Source organism: Lepeophtheirus salmonis, chromosome 14, assembly GCF_016086655.4.
Source record: "Lepeophtheirus salmonis chromosome 14, UVic_Lsal_1.4, whole genome shotgun sequence".
NCBI classification, from domain to species: domain Eukaryota; kingdom Metazoa; phylum Arthropoda; class Copepoda; order Siphonostomatoida; family Caligidae; genus Lepeophtheirus; species Lepeophtheirus salmonis.
Window position 1 is genome coordinate 11,211,449 of NC_052144.2, and position 19,725 is coordinate 11,231,173.

A 19,725-nucleotide genomic window follows, 5' to 3' on the forward strand; every position below is an offset into this window, starting at 1 on the left:
GAAAACTTAAGTTGAGTTCATTTCCAATTGAAAGGGCAATTTCTTCTGTTGATAAAGCAAAATTAGAAAATAAACCATTTTTGGATATGGATCAATAATGGTTTTGACGTTTTATGTTTTTCTTTAAGGTTAAAAACAAGAACTCTGGATTTTATATTGTTCATATATATAACAACTTTTTGAATTGTTTTACAAAATTCATAAATTACTCAAAAATACATATATGTTGTGCGTTAACATAAAAATAATCTTGAGCCAAAATCAAGCGAAGGAGAAAATTCCAATATATATTTTTTTACTTCATATATATATAAATCCCAATTTTTCATAGTGAGTCAATTATAGGCATTGTATTCAAACATGTTCAGATACCCAAGAATTCTAATTATAGTTTTATTTAAGAGACTTGTATTGCTACCAAATTTGCCTTTATAATAAAATCTATCTATTTCTCATTCTTTGATTGTGACAATCAATTTCGGCTTGTTTAAATTTGAATCTAAATGATTTGTTGATAGAAATTGAAGAAAATTATTTAAAGAACAGAAATGTAATGCATAATCAATTTTTAAAAAAAAATCATTCTCGCTTGTTTTTATGTTGCAAGCCATATATTTCAATAAAAAAATGGATTTATGGGTTATTGATATAGAAAAATTGGCTATAACAACACTCATACTTTCTGTCTATAAGCAAAAATTCGTTTCAAGAATGAGATTTGATCTTGTTGAATCCCTCTTCTTCAGTCCTTATTCTAGCTACTAAAGAAGTTTAAATACTGTTTTAATTTATTTCTTCTAATAATTAAAGTATTTAACAAAATTAGGTTTACCCCTTTCTTTTCTGTAACACTAACATAAACCATTTGATTTTTAAAAGAAGTTCCAATTCAAAACTACTATGTACCATATCATTAAAGGAGGTCATTATTTTTGACATTTTCTCAATTTCAATATTCCCGACAAATTGTAAAAATACCAAGTTCATGATAAACCGTTGCTGATTATCTAAGAGTTTGATGAATTCATAATTATATAAAATATATTTGTGAAAAAATCCAGTAATAATGAGGAGAATCTAAATTTCATTTCAAAACTTTGTATTCGTGCATATGAAATTATAAGAAATAAATGAAATTTGTCTCAAGTAGGATCTGATATTGGGAGATCATTAACAATCAATATGAAATCGATGAAAACGATGGAGATAAGTGTAGACTCTTTAAGAAAATGAGGCAAGTATTAGTTTTTAAATAAATATATGTTTATATTTTGTCTGTTTTTTCTTATAGGTACATAGTAACAATATATGTATTATGTGTGAATTGAAGAAAATAGAGTAATCATTTATTTGGCATAAGAGGGAAGATATTGGGCCAAAGGAGCGGGAGCACCATAACCCGATCCAGCACCATCACCAGTAGAGGCTTCAGGAAGTTCAGTGACAATATCAGCAACGAATCCACTGTCTCCTTCAACGGTATAAGACACAGTCATGATTTTTCCATCAGCAAGCTTGACCTTGTATTCACCAGAGACGATTCCACCTTCAGCTTGTTCCTCAGCACTGAAGTCATTTCCGGATTCAGCATCAAGAACAGCGTAGTTGAAAGCATAAGGAGGAGTTGGTTCAGGGGCAGCAGGTTCAGCTTGTCCAGCAGCAGCATAGGTTGGTTGAGGAGCAGTTGGTGCTCCATAAGCAGGTTGAGGTGGAGGAGGTGGTGGTGGTGCTCCGTAGGATGGTGGGGGTGCTCCATATGAGGAAGGAGCAGATGGAGCTCCTTGAGCAACGGCAAAGGCAAGACAAAGAGTAGAAGCAAGCTTGAAAACATTTTGATGGAACTCTGAACGATCTTCAAATGATGATGAACTGAAGATGATCTTGTCTTTTTATATCCATTCCTTGCTACATGAAAATTTGTGACGCTTCTTCTTTACTACTTGTTTGACCCGTTTTGTTCGAGCGCTCATTTTAAGGCAATTTTAACCCAAAAACAAAACAAAAACGTACAACAATGAATTAAATAATAATCATACCAAGGGTAGTAGAATTTCTGCGATTGATTTAACAAGGAAAAACTTAAGTTGAGTTCATTTCCAATTGAAAGGGCAATTTCTTCTGTTGATAAAGCAAAATTAGAAAATAAACCATTTTTGGATATGGATCAATAATGGTTTTGACGTTTTATGTTTTTCTTTTAAGGTTAAAAACAAGAACTCTGGATTTTATATTGTTCATATATATAACAACTTTTTGAATTGTTTTACAAAATTCATAAATTACTCAAAAATACATATATGTTGTGCGTTAACATAAAAATAATCTTGAGCCAAAATCAAGCGAAGGAGAAAATTCCAATATATATTTTTTTACTTCATATATATATAAATCCCAATTTTTCATAGTGAGTCAATTATAGGCATTGTATTCAAACATGTTCAGATACCCAAGAATTCTAATTATAGTTTTATTTAAGAGACTTGTATTGCTACCAAATTTGCCTTTATAATAAAATCTATCTATTTCTCATTCTTTGATTGTGACAATCAATTTCGGCTTGTTTAAATTTGAATCTAAATGATTTGTTGATAGAAATTGAAGAAAATTATTTAAAGAACAGAAATGTAATGCATAATCAATTTTTAAAAAAATCATTCTCGCTTGTTTTTATGTTGCAAGCCATATATTTCAATAAAAAAATGGATTTATGGGTTATTGATATAGAAAAATTGGCTATAACAACACTCATACTTTCTGTCTATAAGCAAAAATTCGTTTCAAGAATGAGATTTGATCTTGTTGAATCCCTCTTCTTCAGTCCTTATTCTAGCTACTAAAGAAGTTTAAATACTGTTTTAATTTATTTCTTCTAATAATTAAAGTATTTAACAAAATTAGGTTTACCCCTTTCTTTTCTGTAACACTAACATAAACCATTTGATTTTTAAAAGAAGTTCCAATTCAAAACTACTATGTACCATATCATTAAAGGAGGTCATTATTTTTGACATTTTCTCAATTTCAATATTCCCGACAAATTGTAAAAATACCAAGTTCATGATAAACCGTTGCTGATTATCTAAGAGTTTGATGAATTCATAATTATATAAAATATATTTGTGAAAAAATCCAGTAATAATGAGGAGAATCTAAATTTCATTTCAAAACTTTGTATTCGTGCATATGAAATTATAAGAAATAAATGAAATTTGTCTCAAGTAGGATCTGATATTGGGAGATCATTAACAATCAATATGAAATCGATGAAAACGATGGAGATAAGTGTAGACTCTTTAAGAAAATGAGGCAAGTATTAGTTTTTAAATAAATATATGTTTATATTTTGTCTGTTTTTTCTTATAGGTACATAGTAACAATATATGTATTATGTGTGAATTGAAGAAAATAGAGTAATCATTTATTTGGCATAAGAGGGAAGATATTGGGCCAAAGGAGCGGGAGCACCATAACCCGATCCAGCACCATCACCAGTAGAGGCTTCAGGAAGTTCAGTGACAATATCAGCAACGAATCCACTGTCTCCTTCAACGGTATAAGACACAGTCATGATTTTTCCATCAGCAAGCTTGACCTTGTATTCACCAGAGACGATTCCACCTTCAGCTTGTTCCTCAGCACTGAAGTCATTTCCGGATTCAGCATCAAGAACAGCGTAGTTGAAAGCATAAGGAGGAGTTGGTTCAGGGGCAGCAGGTTCAGCTTGTCCAGCAGCAGCATAGGTTGGTTGAGGAGCAGTTGGTGCTCCATAAGCAGGTTGAGGTGGAGGAGGTGGTGGTGGTGCTCCGTAGGATGGTGGGGGTGCTCCATATGAGGAAGGAGCAGATGGAGCTCCTTGAGCAACGGCAAAGGCAAGACAAAGAGTAGAAGCAAGCTTGAAAAACATTTTGATGGAACTCTGAACGATCTTCAAATGATGATGAACTGAAGATGATCTTGTCTTTTTATATCCATTCCTTGCTACATGAAAATTTGTGACGCTTCTTCTTTACTACTTGTTTGACCCGTTTTGTTCGAGCGCTCATTTTAAGGCAATTTTAACCCAAAAAACAAAACAAAAACGTACAACAATGAATTAAATAATAATCATACCAAGGGTAGTAGAATTTCTGCGATTGATTTAACAAGGAAAAACTTAAGTTGAGTTCATTTCCAATTGAAAGGGCAATTTCTTCTGTTGATAAAGCAAAATTAGAAAATAAACCATTTTTGGATATGGATCAATAATGGTTTTGACGTTTTATGTTTTTCTTTTAAGGTTAAAAACAAGAACTCTGGATTTTATATTGTTCATATATATAACAACTTTTTGAATTGTTTTACAAAATTCATAAATTACTCAAAAATACATATATGTTGTGCGTTAACATAAAAATAATCTTGAGCCAAAATCAAGCGAAGGAGAAAATTCCAATATATATTTTTTTACTTCATATATATATAAATCCCAATTTTTCATAGTGAGTCAATTATAGGCATTGTATTCAAACATGTTCAGATACCCAAGAATTCTAATTATAGTTTTATTTAAGAGACTTGTATTGCTACCAAATTTGCCTTTATAATAAAATCTATCTATTTCTCATTCTTTGATTGTGACAATCAATTTCGGCTTGTTTAAATTTGAATCTAAATGATTTGTTGATAGAAATTGAAGAAAATTATTTAAAGAACAGAAATGTAATGCATAATCAATTTTTAAAAAAATCATTCTCGCTTGTTTTTATGTTGCAAGCCATATATTTCAATAAAAAAAATGGATTTATGGGTTATTGATATAGAAAAATTGGCTATAACAACACTCATACTTTCTGTCTATAAGCAAAAATTCGTTTCAAGAATGAGATTTGATCTTGTTGAATCCCTCTTCTTCAGTCCTTATTCTAGCTACTAAAGAAGTTTAAATACTGTTTTAATTTATTTCTTCTAATAATTAAAGTATTTAACAAAATTAGGTTTACCCCTTTCTTTTCTGTAACACTAACATAAACCATTTGATTTTTAAAAGAAGTTCCAATTCAAAACTACTATGTACCATATCATTAAAGGAGGTCATTATTTTTGACATTTTCTCAATTTCAATATTCCCGACAAATTGTAAAAATACCAAGTTCATGATAAACCGTTGCTGATTATCTAAGAGTTTGATGAATTCATAATTATATAAAATATATTTGTGAAAAAATCCAGTAATAATGAGGAGAATCTAAATTTCATTTCAAAACTTTGTATTCGTGCATATGAAATTATAAGAAATAAATGAAATTTGTCTCAAGTAGGATCTGATATTGGGAGATCATTAACAATCAATATGAAATCGATGAAAACGATGGAGATAAGTGTAGACTCTTTAAGAAAATGAGGCAAGTATTAGTTTTTAAATAAATATATGTTTATATTTTGTCTGTTTTTTCTTATAGGTACATAGTAACAATATATGTATTATGTGTGAATTGAAGAAAATAGAGTAATCATTTATTTGGCATAAGAGGGAAGATATTGGGCCAAAGGAGCGGGAGCACCATAACCCGATCCAGCACCATCACCAGTAGAGGCTTCAGGAAGTTCAGTGACAATATCAGCAACGAATCCACTGTCTCCTTCAACGGTATAAGACACAGTCATGATTTTTCCATCAGCAAGCTTGACCTTGTATTCACCAGAGACGATTCCACCTTCAGCTTGTTCCTCAGCACTGAAGTCATTTCCGGATTCAGCATCAAGAACAGCGTAGTTGAAAGCATAAGGAGGAGTTGGTTCAGGGGCAGCAGGTTCAGCTTGTCCAGCAGCAGCATAGGTTGGTTGAGGAGCAGTTGGTGCTCCATAAGCAGGTTGAGGTGGAGGAGGTGGTGGTGGTGCTCCGTAGGATGGTGGGGGTGCTCCATATGAGGAAGGAGCAGATGGAGCTCCTTGAGCAACGGCAAAGGCAAGACAAAGAGTAGAAGCAAGCTTGAAAAACATTTTGATGGAACTCTGAACGATCTTCAAATGATGATGAACTGAAGATGATCTTGTCTTTTTATATCCATTCCTTGCTACATGAAAATTTGTGACGCTTCTTCTTTACTACTTGTTTGACCCGTTTTGTTCGAGCGCTCATTTTAAGGCAATTTTAACCCAAAAACAAAACAAAAACGTACAACAATGAATTAAATAATAATCATACCAAGGGTAGTAGAATTTCTGCGATTGATTTAACAAGGAAAAACTTAAGTTGAGTTCATTTCCAATTGAAAGGGCAATTTCTTCTGTTGATAAAGCAAAATTAGAAAATAAACCATTTTTGGATATGGATCAATAATGGTTTTGACGTTTTATGTTTTTCTTTAAGGTTAAAAACAAGAACTCTGGATTTTATATTGTTCATATATATAACAACTTTTTGAATTGTTTTACAAAATTCATAAATTACTCAAAAATACATATATGTTGTGCGTTAACATAAAAATAATCTTGAGCCAAAATCAAGCGAAGGAGAAAATTCCAATATATATTTTTTACTTCATATATATATAAATCCCAATTTTTCATAGTGAGTCAATTATAGGCATTGTATTCAAACATGTTCAGATACCCAAGAATTCTAATTATAGTTTTATTTAAGAGACTTGTATTGCTACCAAATTTGCCTTTATAATAAAATCTATCTATTTCTCATTCTTTGATTGTGACAATCAATTTCGGCTTGTTTAAATTTGAATCTAAATGATTTGTTGATAGAAATTGAAGAAAATTATTTAAAGAACAGAAATGTAATGCATAATCAATTTTTAAAAAAAATCATTCTCGCTTGTTTTTATGTTGCAAGCCATATATTTCAATAAAAAAAATGGATTTATGGGTTATTGATATAGAAAAATTGGCTATAACAACACTCATACTTTCTGTCTATAAGCAAAAATTCGTTTCAAGAATGAGATTTGATCTTGTTGAATCCCTCTTCTTCAGTCCTTATTCTAGCTACTAAAGAAGTTTAAATACTGTTTTAATTTATTTCTTCTAATAATTAAAGTATTTAACAAAATTAGGTTTACCCCTTTCTTTTCTGTAACACTAACATAAACCATTTGATTTTTAAAAGAAGTTCCAATTCAAAACTACTATGTACCATATCATTAAAGGAGGTCATTATTTTTGACATTTTCTCAATTTCAATATTCCCGACAAATTGTAAAAATACCAAGTTCATGATAAACCGTTGCTGATTATCTAAGAGTTTGATGAATTCATAATTATATAAAATATATTTGTGAAAAAATCCAGTAATAATGAGGAGAATCTAAATTTCATTTCAAAACTTTGTATTCGTGCATATGAAATTATAAGAAATAAATGAAATTTGTCTCAAGTAGGATCTGATATTGGGAGATCATTAACAATCAATATGAAATCGATGAAAACGATGGAGATAAGTGTAGACTCTTTAAGAAAATGAGGCAAGTATTAGTTTTTAAATAAATATATGTTTATATTTTGTCTGTTTTTTCTTATAGGTACATAGTAACAATATATGTATTATGTGTGAATTGAAGAAAATAGAGTAATCATTTATTTGGCATAAGAGGGAAGATATTGGGCCAAAGGAGCGGGAGCACCATAACCCGATCCAGCACCATCACCAGTAGAGGCTTCAGGAAGTTCAGTGACAATATCAGCAACGAATCCACTGTCTCCTTCAACGGTATAAGACACAGTCATGATTTTTCCATCAGCAAGCTTGACCTTGTATTCACCAGAGACGATTCCACCTTCAGCTTGTTCCTCAGCACTGAAGTCATTTCCGGATTCAGCATCAAGAACAGCGTAGTTGAAAGCATAAGGAGGAGTTGGTTCAGGGGCAGCAGGTTCAGCTTGTCCAGCAGCAGCATAGGTTGGTTGAGGAGCAGTTGGTGCTCCATAAGCAGGTTGAGGTGGAGGAGGTGGTGGTGGTGCTCCGTAGGATGGTGGGGGTGCTCCATATGAGGAAGGAGCAGATGGAGCTCCTTGAGCAACGGCAAAGGCAAGACAAAGAGTAGAAGCAAGCTTGAAAAACATTTTGATGGAACTCTGAACGATCTTCAAATGATGATGAACTGAAGATGATCTTGTCTTTTTATATCCATTCCTTGCTACATGAAAATTTGTGACGCTTCTTCTTTACTACTTGTTTGACCCGTTTTGTTCGAGCGCTCATTTTAAGGCAATTTTAACCCAAAAAACAAAACAAAAACGTACAACAATGAATTAAATAATAATCATACCAAGGGTAGTAGAATTTCTGCGATTGATTTAACAAGGAAAAACTTAAGTTGAGTTCATTTCCAATTGAAAGGGCAATTTCTTCTGTTGATAAAGCAAAATTAGAAAATAAACCATTTTTGGATATGGATCAATAATGGTTTTGACGTTTTATGTTTTTCTTTTAAGGTTAAAAACAAGAACTCTGGATTTTATATTGTTCATATATATAACAACTTTTTGAATTGTTTTACAAAATTCATAAATTACTCAAAAATACATATATGTTGTGCGTTAACATAAAAATAATCTTGAGCCAAAATCAAGCGAAGGAGAAAATTCCAATATATATTTTTTTACTTCATATATATATAAATCCCAATTTTTCATAGTGAGTCAATTATAGGCATTGTATTCAAACATGTTCAGATACCCAAGAATTCTAATTATAGTTTTATTTAAGAGACTTGTATTGCTACCAAATTTGCCTTTATAATAAAATCTATCTATTTCTCATTCTTTGATTGTGACAATCAATTTCGGCTTGTTTAAATTTGAATCTAAATGATTTGTTGATAGAAATTGAAGAAAATTATTTAAAGAACAGAAATGTAATGCATAATCAATTTTTAAAAAAAATCATTCTCGCTTGTTTTTATGTTGCAAGCCATATATTTCAATAAAAAAATGGATTTATGGGTTATTGATATAGAAAAATTGGCTATAACAACACTCATACTTTCTGTCTATAAGCAAAAATTCGTTTCAAGAATGAGATTTGATCTTGTTGAATCCCTCTTCTTCAGTCCTTATTCTAGCTACTAAAGAAGTTTAAATACTGTTTTAATTTATTTCTTCTAATAATTAAAGTATTTAACAAAATTAGGTTTACCCCTTTCTTTTCTGTAACACTAACATAAACCATTTGATTTTTAAAAGAAGTTCCAATTCAAAACTACTATGTACCATATCATTAAAGGAGGTCATTATTTTTGACATTTTCTCAATTTCAATATTCCCGACAAATTGTAAAAATACCAAGTTCATGATAAACCGTTGCTGATTATCTAAGAGTTTGATGAATTCATAATTATATAAAATATATTTGTGAAAAAATCCAGTAATAATGAGGAGAATCTAAATTTCATTTCAAAACTTTGTATTCGTGCATATGAAATTATAAGAAATAAATGAAATTTGTCTCAAGTAGGATCTGATATTGGGAGATCATTAACAATCAATATGAAATCGATGAAAACGATGGAGATAAGTGTAGACTCTTTAAGAAAATGAGGCAAGTATTAGTTTTTAAATAAATATATGTTTATATTTTGTCTGTTTTTTCTTATAGGTACATAGTAACAATATATGTATTATGTGTGAATTGAAGAAAATAGAGTAATCATTTATTTGGCATAAGAGGGAAGATATTGGGCCAAAGGAGCGGGAGCACCATAACCCGATCCAGCACCATCACCAGTAGAGGCTTCAGGAAGTTCAGTGACAATATCAGCAACGAATCCACTGTCTCCTTCAACGGTATAAGACACAGTCATGATTTTTCCATCAGCAAGCTTGACCTTGTATTCACCAGAGACGATTCCACCTTCAGCTTGTTCCTCAGCACTGAAGTCATTTCCGGATTCAGCATCAAGAACAGCGTAGTTGAAAGCATAAGGAGGAGTTGGTTCAGGGGCAGCAGGTTCAGCTTGTCCAGCAGCAGCATAGGTTGGTTGAGGAGCAGTTGGTGCTCCATAAGCAGGTTGAGGTGGAGGAGGTGGTGGTGGTGCTCCGTAGGATGGTGGGGGTGCTCCATATGAGGAAGGAGCAGATGGAGCTCCTTGAGCAACGGCAAAGGCAAGACAAAGAGTAGAAGCAAGCTTGAAAAACATTTTGATGGAACTCTGAACGATCTTCAAATGATGATGAACTGAAGATGATCTTGTCTTTTATATCCATTCCTTGCTACATGAAAATTTGTGACGCTTCTTCTTTACTACTTGTTTGACCCGTTTTGTTCGAGCGCTCATTTTAAGGCAATTTTAACCCAAAAAACAAAACAAAAACGTACAACAATGAATTAAATAATAATCATACCAAGGGTAGTAGAATTTCTGCGATTGATTTAACAAGGAAAAACTTAAGTTGAGTTCATTTCCAATTGAAAGGGCAATTTCTTCTGTTGATAAAGCAAAATTAGAAAATAAACCATTTTTGGATATGGATCAATAATGGTTTTGACGTTTTATGTTTTTCTTTAAGGTTAAAAACAAGAACTCTGGATTTTATATTGTTCATATATATAACAACTTTTGAATTGTTTTACAAAATTCATAAATTACTCAAAAATACATATATGTTGTGCGTTAACATAAAAATAATCTTGAGCCAAAATCAAGCGAAGGAGAAAATTCCAATATATATTTTTTTACTTCATATATATATAAATCCCAATTTTTCATAGTGAGTCAATTATAGGCATTGTATTCAAACATGTTCAGATACCCAAGAATTCTAATTATAGTTTTATTTAAGAGACTTGTATTGCTACCAAATTTGCCTTTATAATAAAATCTATCTATTTCTCATTCTTTGATTGTGACAATCAATTTCGGCTTGTTTAAATTTGAATCTAAATGATTTGTTGATAGAAATTGAAGAAAATTATTTAAAGAACAGAAATGTAATGCATAATCAATTTTTAAAAAAAAATCATTCTCGCTTGTTTTTATGTTGCAAGCCATATATTTCAATAAAAAAAATGGATTTATGGGTTATTGATATAGAAAAATTGGCTATAACAACACTCATACTTTCTGTCTATAAGCAAAAATTCGTTTCAAGAATGAGATTTGATCTTGTTGAATCCCTCTTCTTCAGTCCTTATTCTAGCTACTAAAGAAGTTTAAATACTGTTTTAATTTATTTCTTCTAATAATTAAAGTATTTAACAAAATTAGGTTTACCCCTTTCTTTTCTGTAACACTAACATAAACCATTTGATTTTTAAAAGAAGTTCCAATTCAAAACTACTATGTACCATATCATTAAAGGAGGTCATTATTTTTGACATTTTCTCAATTTCAATATTCCCGACAAATTGTAAAAATACCAAGTTCATGATAAACCGTTGCTGATTATCTAAGAGTTTGATGAATTCATAATTATATAAAATATATTTGTGAAAAAATCCAGTAATAATGAGGAGAATCTAAATTTCATTTCAAAACTTTGTATTCGTGCATATGAAATTATAAGAAATAAATGAAATTTGTCTCAAGTAGGATCTGATATTGGGAGATCATTAACAATCAATATGAAATCGATGAAAACGATGGAGATAAGTGTAGACTCTTTAAGAAAATGAGGCAAGTATTAGTTTTTAAATAAATATATGTTTATATTTTGTCTGTTTTTTCTTATAGGTACATAGTAACAATATATGTATTATGTGTGAATTGAAGAAAATAGAGTAATCATTTATTTGGCATAAGAGGGAAGATATTGGGCCAAAGGAGCGGGAGCACCATAACCCGATCCAGCACCATCACCAGTAGAGGCTTCAGGAAGTTCAGTGACAATATCAGCAACGAATCCACTGTCTCCTTCAACGGTATAAGACACAGTCATGATTTTTCCATCAGCAAGCTTGACCTTGTATTCACCAGAGACGATTCCACCTTCAGCTTGTTCCTCAGCACTGAAGTCATTTCCGGATTCAGCATCAAGAACAGCGTAGTTGAAAGCATAAGGAGGAGTTGGTTCAGGGGCAGCAGGTTCAGCTTGTCCAGCAGCAGCATAGGTTGGTTGAGGAGCAGTTGGTGCTCCATAAGCAGGTTGAGGTGGAGGAGGTGGTGGTGGTGCTCCGTAGGATGGTGGGGGTGCTCCATATGAGGAAGGAGCAGATGGAGCTCCTTGAGCAACGGCAAAGGCAAGACAAAGAGTAGAAGCAAGCTTGAAAACATTTTGATGGAACTCTGAACGATCTTCAAATGATGATGAACTGAAGATGATCTTGTCTTTTTATATCCATTCCTTGCTACATGAAAATTTGTGACGCTTCTTCTTTACTACTTGTTTGACCCGTTTTGTTCGAGCGCTCATTTTAAGGCAATTTTAACCCAAAAACAAAACAAAAACGTACAACAATGAATTAAATAATAATCATACCAAGGGTAGTAGAATTTCTGCGATTGATTTAACAAGGAAAAACTTAAGTTGAGTTCATTTCCAATTGAAAGGGCAATTTCTTCTGTTGATAAAGCAAAATTAGAAAATAAACCATTTTTGGATATGGATCAATAATGGTTTTGACGTTTTATGTTTTTCTTTTAAGGTTAAAAACAAGAACTCTGGATTTTATATTGTTCATATATATAACAACTTTTGAATTGTTTTACAAAATTCATAAATTACTCAAAAATACATATATGTTGTGCGTTAACATAAAAATAATCTTGAGCCAAAATCAAGCGAAGGAGAAAATTCCAATATATATTTTTTTACTTCATATATATATAAATCCCAATTTTTCATAGTGAGTCAATTATAGGCATTGTATTCAAACATGTTCAGATACCCAAGAATTCTAATTATAGTTTTATTTAAGAGACTTGTATTGCTACCAAATTTGCCTTTATAATAAAATCTATCTATTTCTCATTCTTTGATTGTGACAATCAATTTCGGCTTGTTTAAATTTGAATCTAAATGATTTGTTGATAGAAATTGAAGAAAATTATTTAAAGAACAGAAATGTAATGCATAATCAATTTTTAAAAAAATCATTCTCGCTTGTTTTTATGTTGCAAGCCATATATTTCAATAAAAAAATGGATTTATGGGTTATTGATATAGAAAAATTGGCTATAACAACACTCATACTTTCTGTCTATAAGCAAAAATTCGTTTCAAGAATGAGATTTGATCTTGTTGAATCCCTCTTCTTCAGTCCTTATTCTAGCTACTAAAGAAGTTTAAATACTGTTTTAATTTATTTCTTCTAATAATTAAAGTATTTAACAAAATTAGGTTTACCCCTTTCTTTTCTGTAACACTAACATAAACCATTTGATTTTTAAAAGAAGTTCCAATTCAAAACTACTATGTACCATATCATTAAAGGAGGTCATTATTTTTGACATTTTCTCAATTTCAATATTCCCGACAAATTGTAAAAATACCAAGTTCATGATAAACCGTTGCTGATTATCTAAGAGTTTGATGAATTCATAATTATATAAAATATATTTGTGAAAAAATCCAGTAATAATGAGGAGAATCTAAATTTCATTTCAAAACTTTGTATTCGTGCATATGAAATTATAAGAAATAAATGAAATTTGTCTCAAGTAGGATCTGATATTGGGAGATCATTAACAATCAATATGAAATCGATGAAAACGATGGAGATAAGTGTAGACTCTTTAAGAAAATGAGGCAAGTATTAGTTTTTAAATAAATATATGTTTATATTTTGTCTGTTTTTTCTTATAGGTACATAGTAACAATATATGTATTATGTGTGAATTGAAGAAAATAGAGTAATCATTTATTTGGCATAAGAGGGAAGATATTGGGCCAAAGGAGCGGGAGCACCATAACCCGATCCAGCACCATCACCAGTAGAGGCTTCAGGAAGTTCAGTGACAATATCAGCAACGAATCCACTGTCTCCTTCAACGGTATAAGACACAGTCATGATTTTTCCATCAGCAAGCTTGACCTTGTATTCACCAGAGACGATTCCACCTTCAGCTTGTTCCTCAGCACTGAAGTCATTTCCGGATTCAGCATCAAGAACAGCGTAGTTGAAAGCATAAGGAGGAGTTGGTTCAGGGGCAGCAGGTTCAGCTTGTCCAGCAGCAGCATAGGTTGGTTGAGGAGCAGTTGGTGCTCCATAAGCAGGTTGAGGTGGAGGAGGTGGTGGTGGTGCTCCGTAGGATGGTGGGGGTGCTCCATATGAGGAAGGAGCAGATGGAGCTCCTTGAGCAACGGCAAAGGCAAGACAAAGAGTAGAAGCAAGCTTGAAAAACATTTTGATGGAACTCTGAACGATCTTCAAATGATGATGAACTGAAGATGATCTTGTCTTTTTATATCCATTCCTTGCTACATGAAAATTTGTGACGCTTCTTCTTTACTACTTGTTTGACCCGTTTTGTTCGAGCGCTCATTTTAAGGCAATTTTAACCCAAAAACAAAACAAAAACGTACAACAATGAATTAAATAATAATCATACCAAGGGTAGTAGAATTTCTGCGATTGATTTAACAAGGAAAAACTTAAGTTGAGTTCATTTCCAATTGAAAGGGCAATTTCTTCTGTTGATAAAGCAAAATTAGAAAATAAACCATTTTTGGATATGGATCAATAATGGTTTTGACGTTTTATGTTTTTCTTTTAAGGTTAAAAACAAGAACTCTGGATTTTATATTGTTCATATATATAACAACTTTTTGAATTGTTTTACAAAATTCATAAATTACTCAAAAATACATATATGTTGTGCGTTAACATAAAAATAATCTTGAGCCAAAATCAAGCGAAGGAGAAAATTCCAATATATATTTTTTTACTTCATATATATATAAATCCCAATTTTTCATAGTGAGTCAATTATAGGCATTGTATTCAAACATGTTCAGATACCCAAGAATTCTAATTATAGTTTTATTTAAGAGACTTGTATTGCTACCAAATTTGCCTTTATAATAAAATCTATCTATTTCTCATTCTTTGATTGTGACAATCAATTTCGGCTTGTTTAAATTTGAATCTAAATGATTTGTTGATAGAAATTGAAGAAAATTATTTAAAGAACAGAAATGTAATGCATAATCAATTTTTAAAAAAAATCATTCTCGCTTGTTTTTATGTTGCAAGCCATATATTTCAATAAAAAAATGGATTTATGGGTTATTGATATAGAAAAATTGGCTATAACAACACTCATACTTTCTGTCTATAAGCAAAAATTCGTTTCAAGAATGAGATTTGATCTTGTTGAATCCCTCTTCTTCAGTCCTTATTCTAGCTACTAAAGAAGTTTAAATACTGTTTTAATTTATTTCTTCTAATAATTAAAGTATTTAACAAAATTAGGTTTACCCCTTTCTTTTCTGTAACACTAACATAAACCATTTGATTTTTAAAAGAAGTTCCAATTCAAAACTACTATGTACCATATCATTAAAGGAGGTCATTATTTTTGACATTTTCTCAATTTCAATATTCCCGACAAATTGTAAAAATACCAAGTTCATGATAAACCGTTGCTGATTATCTAAGAGTTTGATGAATTCATAATTATATAAAATATATTTGTGAAAAAATCCAGTAATAATGAGGAGAATCTAAATTTCATTTCAAAACTTTGTATTCGTGCATATGAAATTATAAGAAATAAATGAAATTTGTCTCAAGTAGGATCTGATATTGGGAGATCATTAACAATCAATATGAAATCGATGAAAACGATGGAGATAAGTGTAGACTCTTTAAGAAAATGAGGCAAGTATTAGTTTTTAAATAAATATATGTTTATATTTTGTCTGTTTTTTCTTATAGGTACATAGTAACAATATATGTATTATGTGTGAATTGAAGAAAATAGAGTAATCATTTATTTGGCATAAGAGGGAAGATATTGGGCCAAAGGAGCGGGAGCACCATAACCCGATCCAGCACCATCACCAGTAGAGGCTTCAGGAAGTTCAGTGACAATATCAGCAACGAATCCACTGTCTCCTTCAACGGTATAAGACACAGTCATGATTTTTCCATCAGCAAGCTTGACCTTGTATTCACCAGAGACGATTCCACCTTCAGCTTGTTCCTCAGCACTGAAGTCATTTCCGGATTCAGCATCAAGAACAGCGTAGTTGAAAGCATAAGGAGGAGTTGGTTCAGGGGCAGCAGGTTCAGCTTGTCCAGCAGCAGCATAGGTTGGTTGAGGAGCAGTTGGTGCTCCATAAGCAGGTTGAGGTGGAGGAGGTGGTGGTGGTGCTCCGTAGGATGGTGGGGGTGCTCCATATGAGGAAGGAGCAGATGGAGCTCCTTGAGCAACGGCAAAGGCAAGACAAAGAGTAGAAGCAAGCTTGAAAAACATTTTGATGGAACTCTGAACGATCTTCAAATGATGATGAACTGAAGATGATCTTGTCTTTTTATATCCATTCCTTGCTACATGAAAATTTGTGACGCTTCTTCTTTACTACTTGTTTGACCCGTTTTGTTCGAGCGCTCATTTTAAGGCAATTTTAACCCAAAAAACAAAACAAAAACGTACAACAATGAATTAAATAATAATCATACCAAGGGTAGTAGAATTTCTGCGATTGATTTAACAAGGAAAAACTTAAGTTGAGTTCATTTCCAATTGAAAGGGCAATTTCTTCTGTTGATAAAGCAAAATTAGAAAATAAACCATTTTTGGATATGGATCAATAATGGTTTTGACGTTTTATGTTTTTCTTTTAAGGTTAAAAACAAGAACTCTGGATTTTATATTGTTCATATATATAACAACTTTTTGAATTGTTTTACAAAATTCATAAATTACTCAAAAATACATATATGTTGTGCGTTAACATAAAAATAATCTTGAGCCAAAATCAAGCGAAGGAGAAAATTCCAATATATATTTTTTTACTTCATATATATATAAATCCCAATTTTTCATAGTGAGTCAATTATAGGCATTGTATTCAAACATGTTCAGATACCCAAGAATTCTAATTATAGTTTTATTTAAGAGACTTGTATTGCTACCAAATTTGCCTTTATAATAAAATCTATCTATTTCTCATTCTTTGATTGTGACAATCAATTTCGGCTTGTTTAAATTTGAATCTAAATGATTTGTTGATAGAAATTGAAGAAAATTATTTAAAGAACAGAAATGTAATGCATAATCAATTTTTAAAAAAAATCATTCTCGCTTGTTTTTATGTTGCAAGCCATATATTTCAATAAAAAAATGGATTTATGGGTTATTGATATAGAAAAATTGGCTATAACAACACTCATACTTTCTGTCTATAAGCAAAAATTCGTTTCAAGAATGAGATTTGATCTTGTTGAATCCCTCTTCTTCAGTCCTTATTCTAGCTACTAAAGAAGTTTAAATACTGTTTTAATTTATTTCTTCTAATAATTAAAGTATTTAACAAAATTAGGTTTACCCCTTTCTTTTCTGTAACACTAACATAAACCATTTGATTTTTAAAAGAAGTTCCAATTCAAAACTACTATGTACCATATCATTAAAGGAGGTCATTATTTTTGACATTTTCTCAATTTCAATATTCCCGACAAATTGTAAAAATACCAAGTTCATGATAAACCGTTGCTGATTATCTAAGAGTTTGATGAATTCATAATTATATAAAATATATTTGTGAAAAAATCCAGTAATAATGAGGAGAATCTAAATTTCATTTCAAAACTTTGTATTCGTGCATATGAAATTATAAGAAATAAATGAAATTTGTCTCAAGTAGGATCTGATATTGGGAGATCATTAACAATCAATATGAAATCGATGAAAACGATGGAGATAAGTGTAGACTCTTTAAGAAAATGAGGCAAGTATTAGTTTTTAAATAAATATATGTTTATATTTTGTCTGTTTTTTCTTATAGGTACATAGTAACAATATATGTATTATGTGTGAATTGAAGAAAATAGAGTAATCATTTATTTGGCATAAGAGGGAAGATATTGGGCCAAAGGAGCGGGAGCACCATAACCCGATCCAGCACCATCACCAGTAGAGGCTTCAGGAAGTTCAGTGACAATATCAGCAACGAATCCACTGTCTCCTTCAACGGTATAAGACACAGTCATGATTTTTCCATCAGCAAGCTTGACCTTGTATTCACCAGAGACGATTCCACCTTCAGCTTGTTCCTCAGCACTGAAGTCATTTCCGGATTCAGCATCAAGAACAGCGTAGTTGAAAGCATAAGGAGGAGTTGGTTCAGGGGCAGCAGGTTCAGCTTGTCCAGCAGCAGCATAGGTTGGTTGAGGAGCAGTTGGTGCTCCATAAGCAGGTTGAGGTGGAGGAGGTGGTGGTGGTGCTCCGTAGGATGGTGGGGGTGCTCCATATGAGGAAGGAGCAGATGGAGCTCCTTGAGCAACGGCAAAGGCAAGACAAAGAGTAGAAGCAAGCTTGAAAAACATTTTGATGGAACTCTGAACGATCTTCAAATGATGATGAACTGAAGATGATCTTGTCTTTTTATATCCATTCCTTGCTACATGAAAATTTGTGACGCTTCTTCTTTACTACTTGTTTGACCCGTTTTGTTCGAGCGCTCATTTTAAGGCAATTTTAACCCAAAAAACAAAACAAAAACGTACAACAATGAATTAAATAATAATCATACCAAGGGTAGTAGAATTTCTGCGATTGATTTAACAAGGAAAAACTTAAGTTGAGTTCATTTCCAATTGAAAGGGCAATTTCTTCTGTTGATAAAGCAAAATTAGAAAATAAACCATTTTTGGATATGGATCAATAATGGTTTTGACGTTTTATGTTTTTCTTTTAAGGTTAAAAACAAGAACTCTGGATTTTATATTGTTCATATATATAACAACTTTTTGAATTGTTTTACAAAATTCATAAATTACTCAAAAATACATATATGTTGTGCGTTAACATAAAAATAATCTTGAGCCAAAATCAAGCGAAGGAGAAAATTCCAATATATATTTTTTTACTTCATATATATATAAATCCCAATTTTTCATAGTGAGTCAATTATAGGCATTGTATTCAAACATGTTCAGATACCCAAGAATTCTAATTATAGTTTTATTTAAGAGACTTGTATTGCTACCAAATTTGCCTTTATAATAAAATCTATCTATTTCTCATTCTTTGATTGTGACAATCAATTTCGGCTTGTTTAAATTTGAATCTAAATGATTTGTTGATAGAAATTGAAGAAAATTATTTAAAGAACAGAAATGTAATGCATAATCAATTTTTAAAAAAAATCATTCTCGCTTGTTTTTATGTTGCAAGCCATATATTTCAATAAAAAAATGGATTTATGGGTTATTGATATAGAAAAATTGGCTATAACAACACTCATACTTTCTGTCTATAAGCAAAAATTCGTTTCAAGAATGAGATTTGATCTTGTTGAATCCCTCTTCTTCAGTCCTTATTCTAGCTACTAAAGAAGTTTAAATACTGTTTTAATTTATTTCTTCTAATAATTAAAGTATTTAACAAAATTAGGTTTACCCCTTTCTTTTCTGTAACACTAACATAAACCATTTGATTTTTAAAAGAAGTTCCAATTCAAAACTACTATGTACCATATCATTAAAGGAGGTCATTATTTTTGACATTTTCTCAATTTCAATATTCCCGACAAATTGTAAAAATACCAAGTTCATGATAAACCGTTGCTGATTATCTAAGAGTTTGATGAATTCATAATTATATAAAATATATTTGTGAAAAAATCCAG

At 31.4% G+C, this 19,725-nt stretch overlaps 9 protein-coding genes across 9 annotated transcripts; all 9 read right to left on the reverse strand.

Annotated features, from left to right (window-relative positions):
- Nucleotides 1–1,241: 1,241 nt before the first annotated feature.
- On the reverse strand, nt 1,242–1,970 carry LOC121129363 (uncharacterized). Its single transcript, XM_040725084.2, has 2 exons — nt 1,910–1,970; nt 1,242–1,852 (listed from the first exon to the last, which is right to left on the reverse strand). The coding sequence occupies exons 1-2, from the start codon at nt 1,968–1,970 to the stop codon at nt 1,347–1,349; spliced, it is 567 nt and encodes a 188-aa protein (XP_040581018.1). The 3' UTR covers nt 1,242–1,346.
- Nucleotides 1,971–3,313: 1,343 nt separating this feature from the next.
- LOC121129364 (uncharacterized) lies at nt 3,314–3,904 on the reverse strand. The gene has a single exon (XM_040725085.2). It carries the CDS (start codon nt 3,902–3,904, stop codon nt 3,419–3,421), a length of 486 nt encoding a protein of 161 aa, XP_040581019.1. The 3' UTR covers nt 3,314–3,418.
- A 1,484-nt stretch (nt 3,905–5,388) lies between these two features.
- Nucleotides 5,389–6,006, reverse strand: LOC121129365 (uncharacterized). Its single transcript, XM_040725086.2, has one exon. It carries the CDS (start codon nt 5,977–5,979, stop codon nt 5,494–5,496), a length of 486 nt encoding a protein of 161 aa, XP_040581020.1. The 5' UTR covers nt 5,980–6,006; the 3' UTR covers nt 5,389–5,493.
- A 1,455-nt stretch (nt 6,007–7,461) lies between these two features.
- On the reverse strand, nt 7,462–8,079 carry LOC121129367 (uncharacterized). The gene has a single exon (XM_040725087.2). The coding sequence runs from the start codon at nt 8,050–8,052 to the stop codon at nt 7,567–7,569; it is 486 nt and encodes a 161-aa protein (XP_040581021.1). The 5' UTR covers nt 8,053–8,079; the 3' UTR covers nt 7,462–7,566.
- A 1,457-nt stretch (nt 8,080–9,536) lies between these two features.
- Nucleotides 9,537–10,154, reverse strand: LOC121129368 (uncharacterized). Its single transcript, XM_040725088.2, has one exon. It carries the CDS (start codon nt 10,125–10,127, stop codon nt 9,642–9,644), a length of 486 nt encoding a protein of 161 aa, XP_040581022.1. The 5' UTR covers nt 10,128–10,154; the 3' UTR covers nt 9,537–9,641.
- A 1,456-nt stretch (nt 10,155–11,610) lies between these two features.
- Nucleotides 11,611–12,339, reverse strand: LOC121129369 (uncharacterized). Its single transcript, XM_040725089.2, has 2 exons — nt 12,279–12,339; nt 11,611–12,221 (listed from the first exon to the last, which is right to left on the reverse strand). Exons 1-2 carry the CDS (start codon nt 12,337–12,339, stop codon nt 11,716–11,718), a joined length of 567 nt encoding a protein of 188 aa, XP_040581023.1. The 3' UTR covers nt 11,611–11,715.
- A 1,342-nt stretch (nt 12,340–13,681) lies between these two features.
- LOC121129370 (uncharacterized) lies at nt 13,682–14,299 on the reverse strand. Its single transcript, XM_040725091.2, has one exon. The coding sequence runs from the start codon at nt 14,270–14,272 to the stop codon at nt 13,787–13,789; it is 486 nt and encodes a 161-aa protein (XP_040581025.1). The 5' UTR covers nt 14,273–14,299; the 3' UTR covers nt 13,682–13,786.
- A 1,561-nt stretch (nt 14,300–15,860) lies between these two features.
- LOC121129371 (uncharacterized) lies at nt 15,861–16,346 on the reverse strand. The gene has a single exon (XM_040725092.1). It carries the CDS (start codon nt 16,344–16,346, stop codon nt 15,861–15,863), a length of 486 nt encoding a protein of 161 aa, XP_040581026.1.
- A 1,589-nt stretch (nt 16,347–17,935) lies between these two features.
- LOC121129372 (uncharacterized) lies at nt 17,936–18,421 on the reverse strand. Its single transcript, XM_040725093.1, has one exon. The coding sequence runs from the start codon at nt 18,419–18,421 to the stop codon at nt 17,936–17,938; it is 486 nt and encodes a 161-aa protein (XP_040581027.1).
- Nucleotides 18,422–19,725: the final 1,304 nt, after the last annotated feature.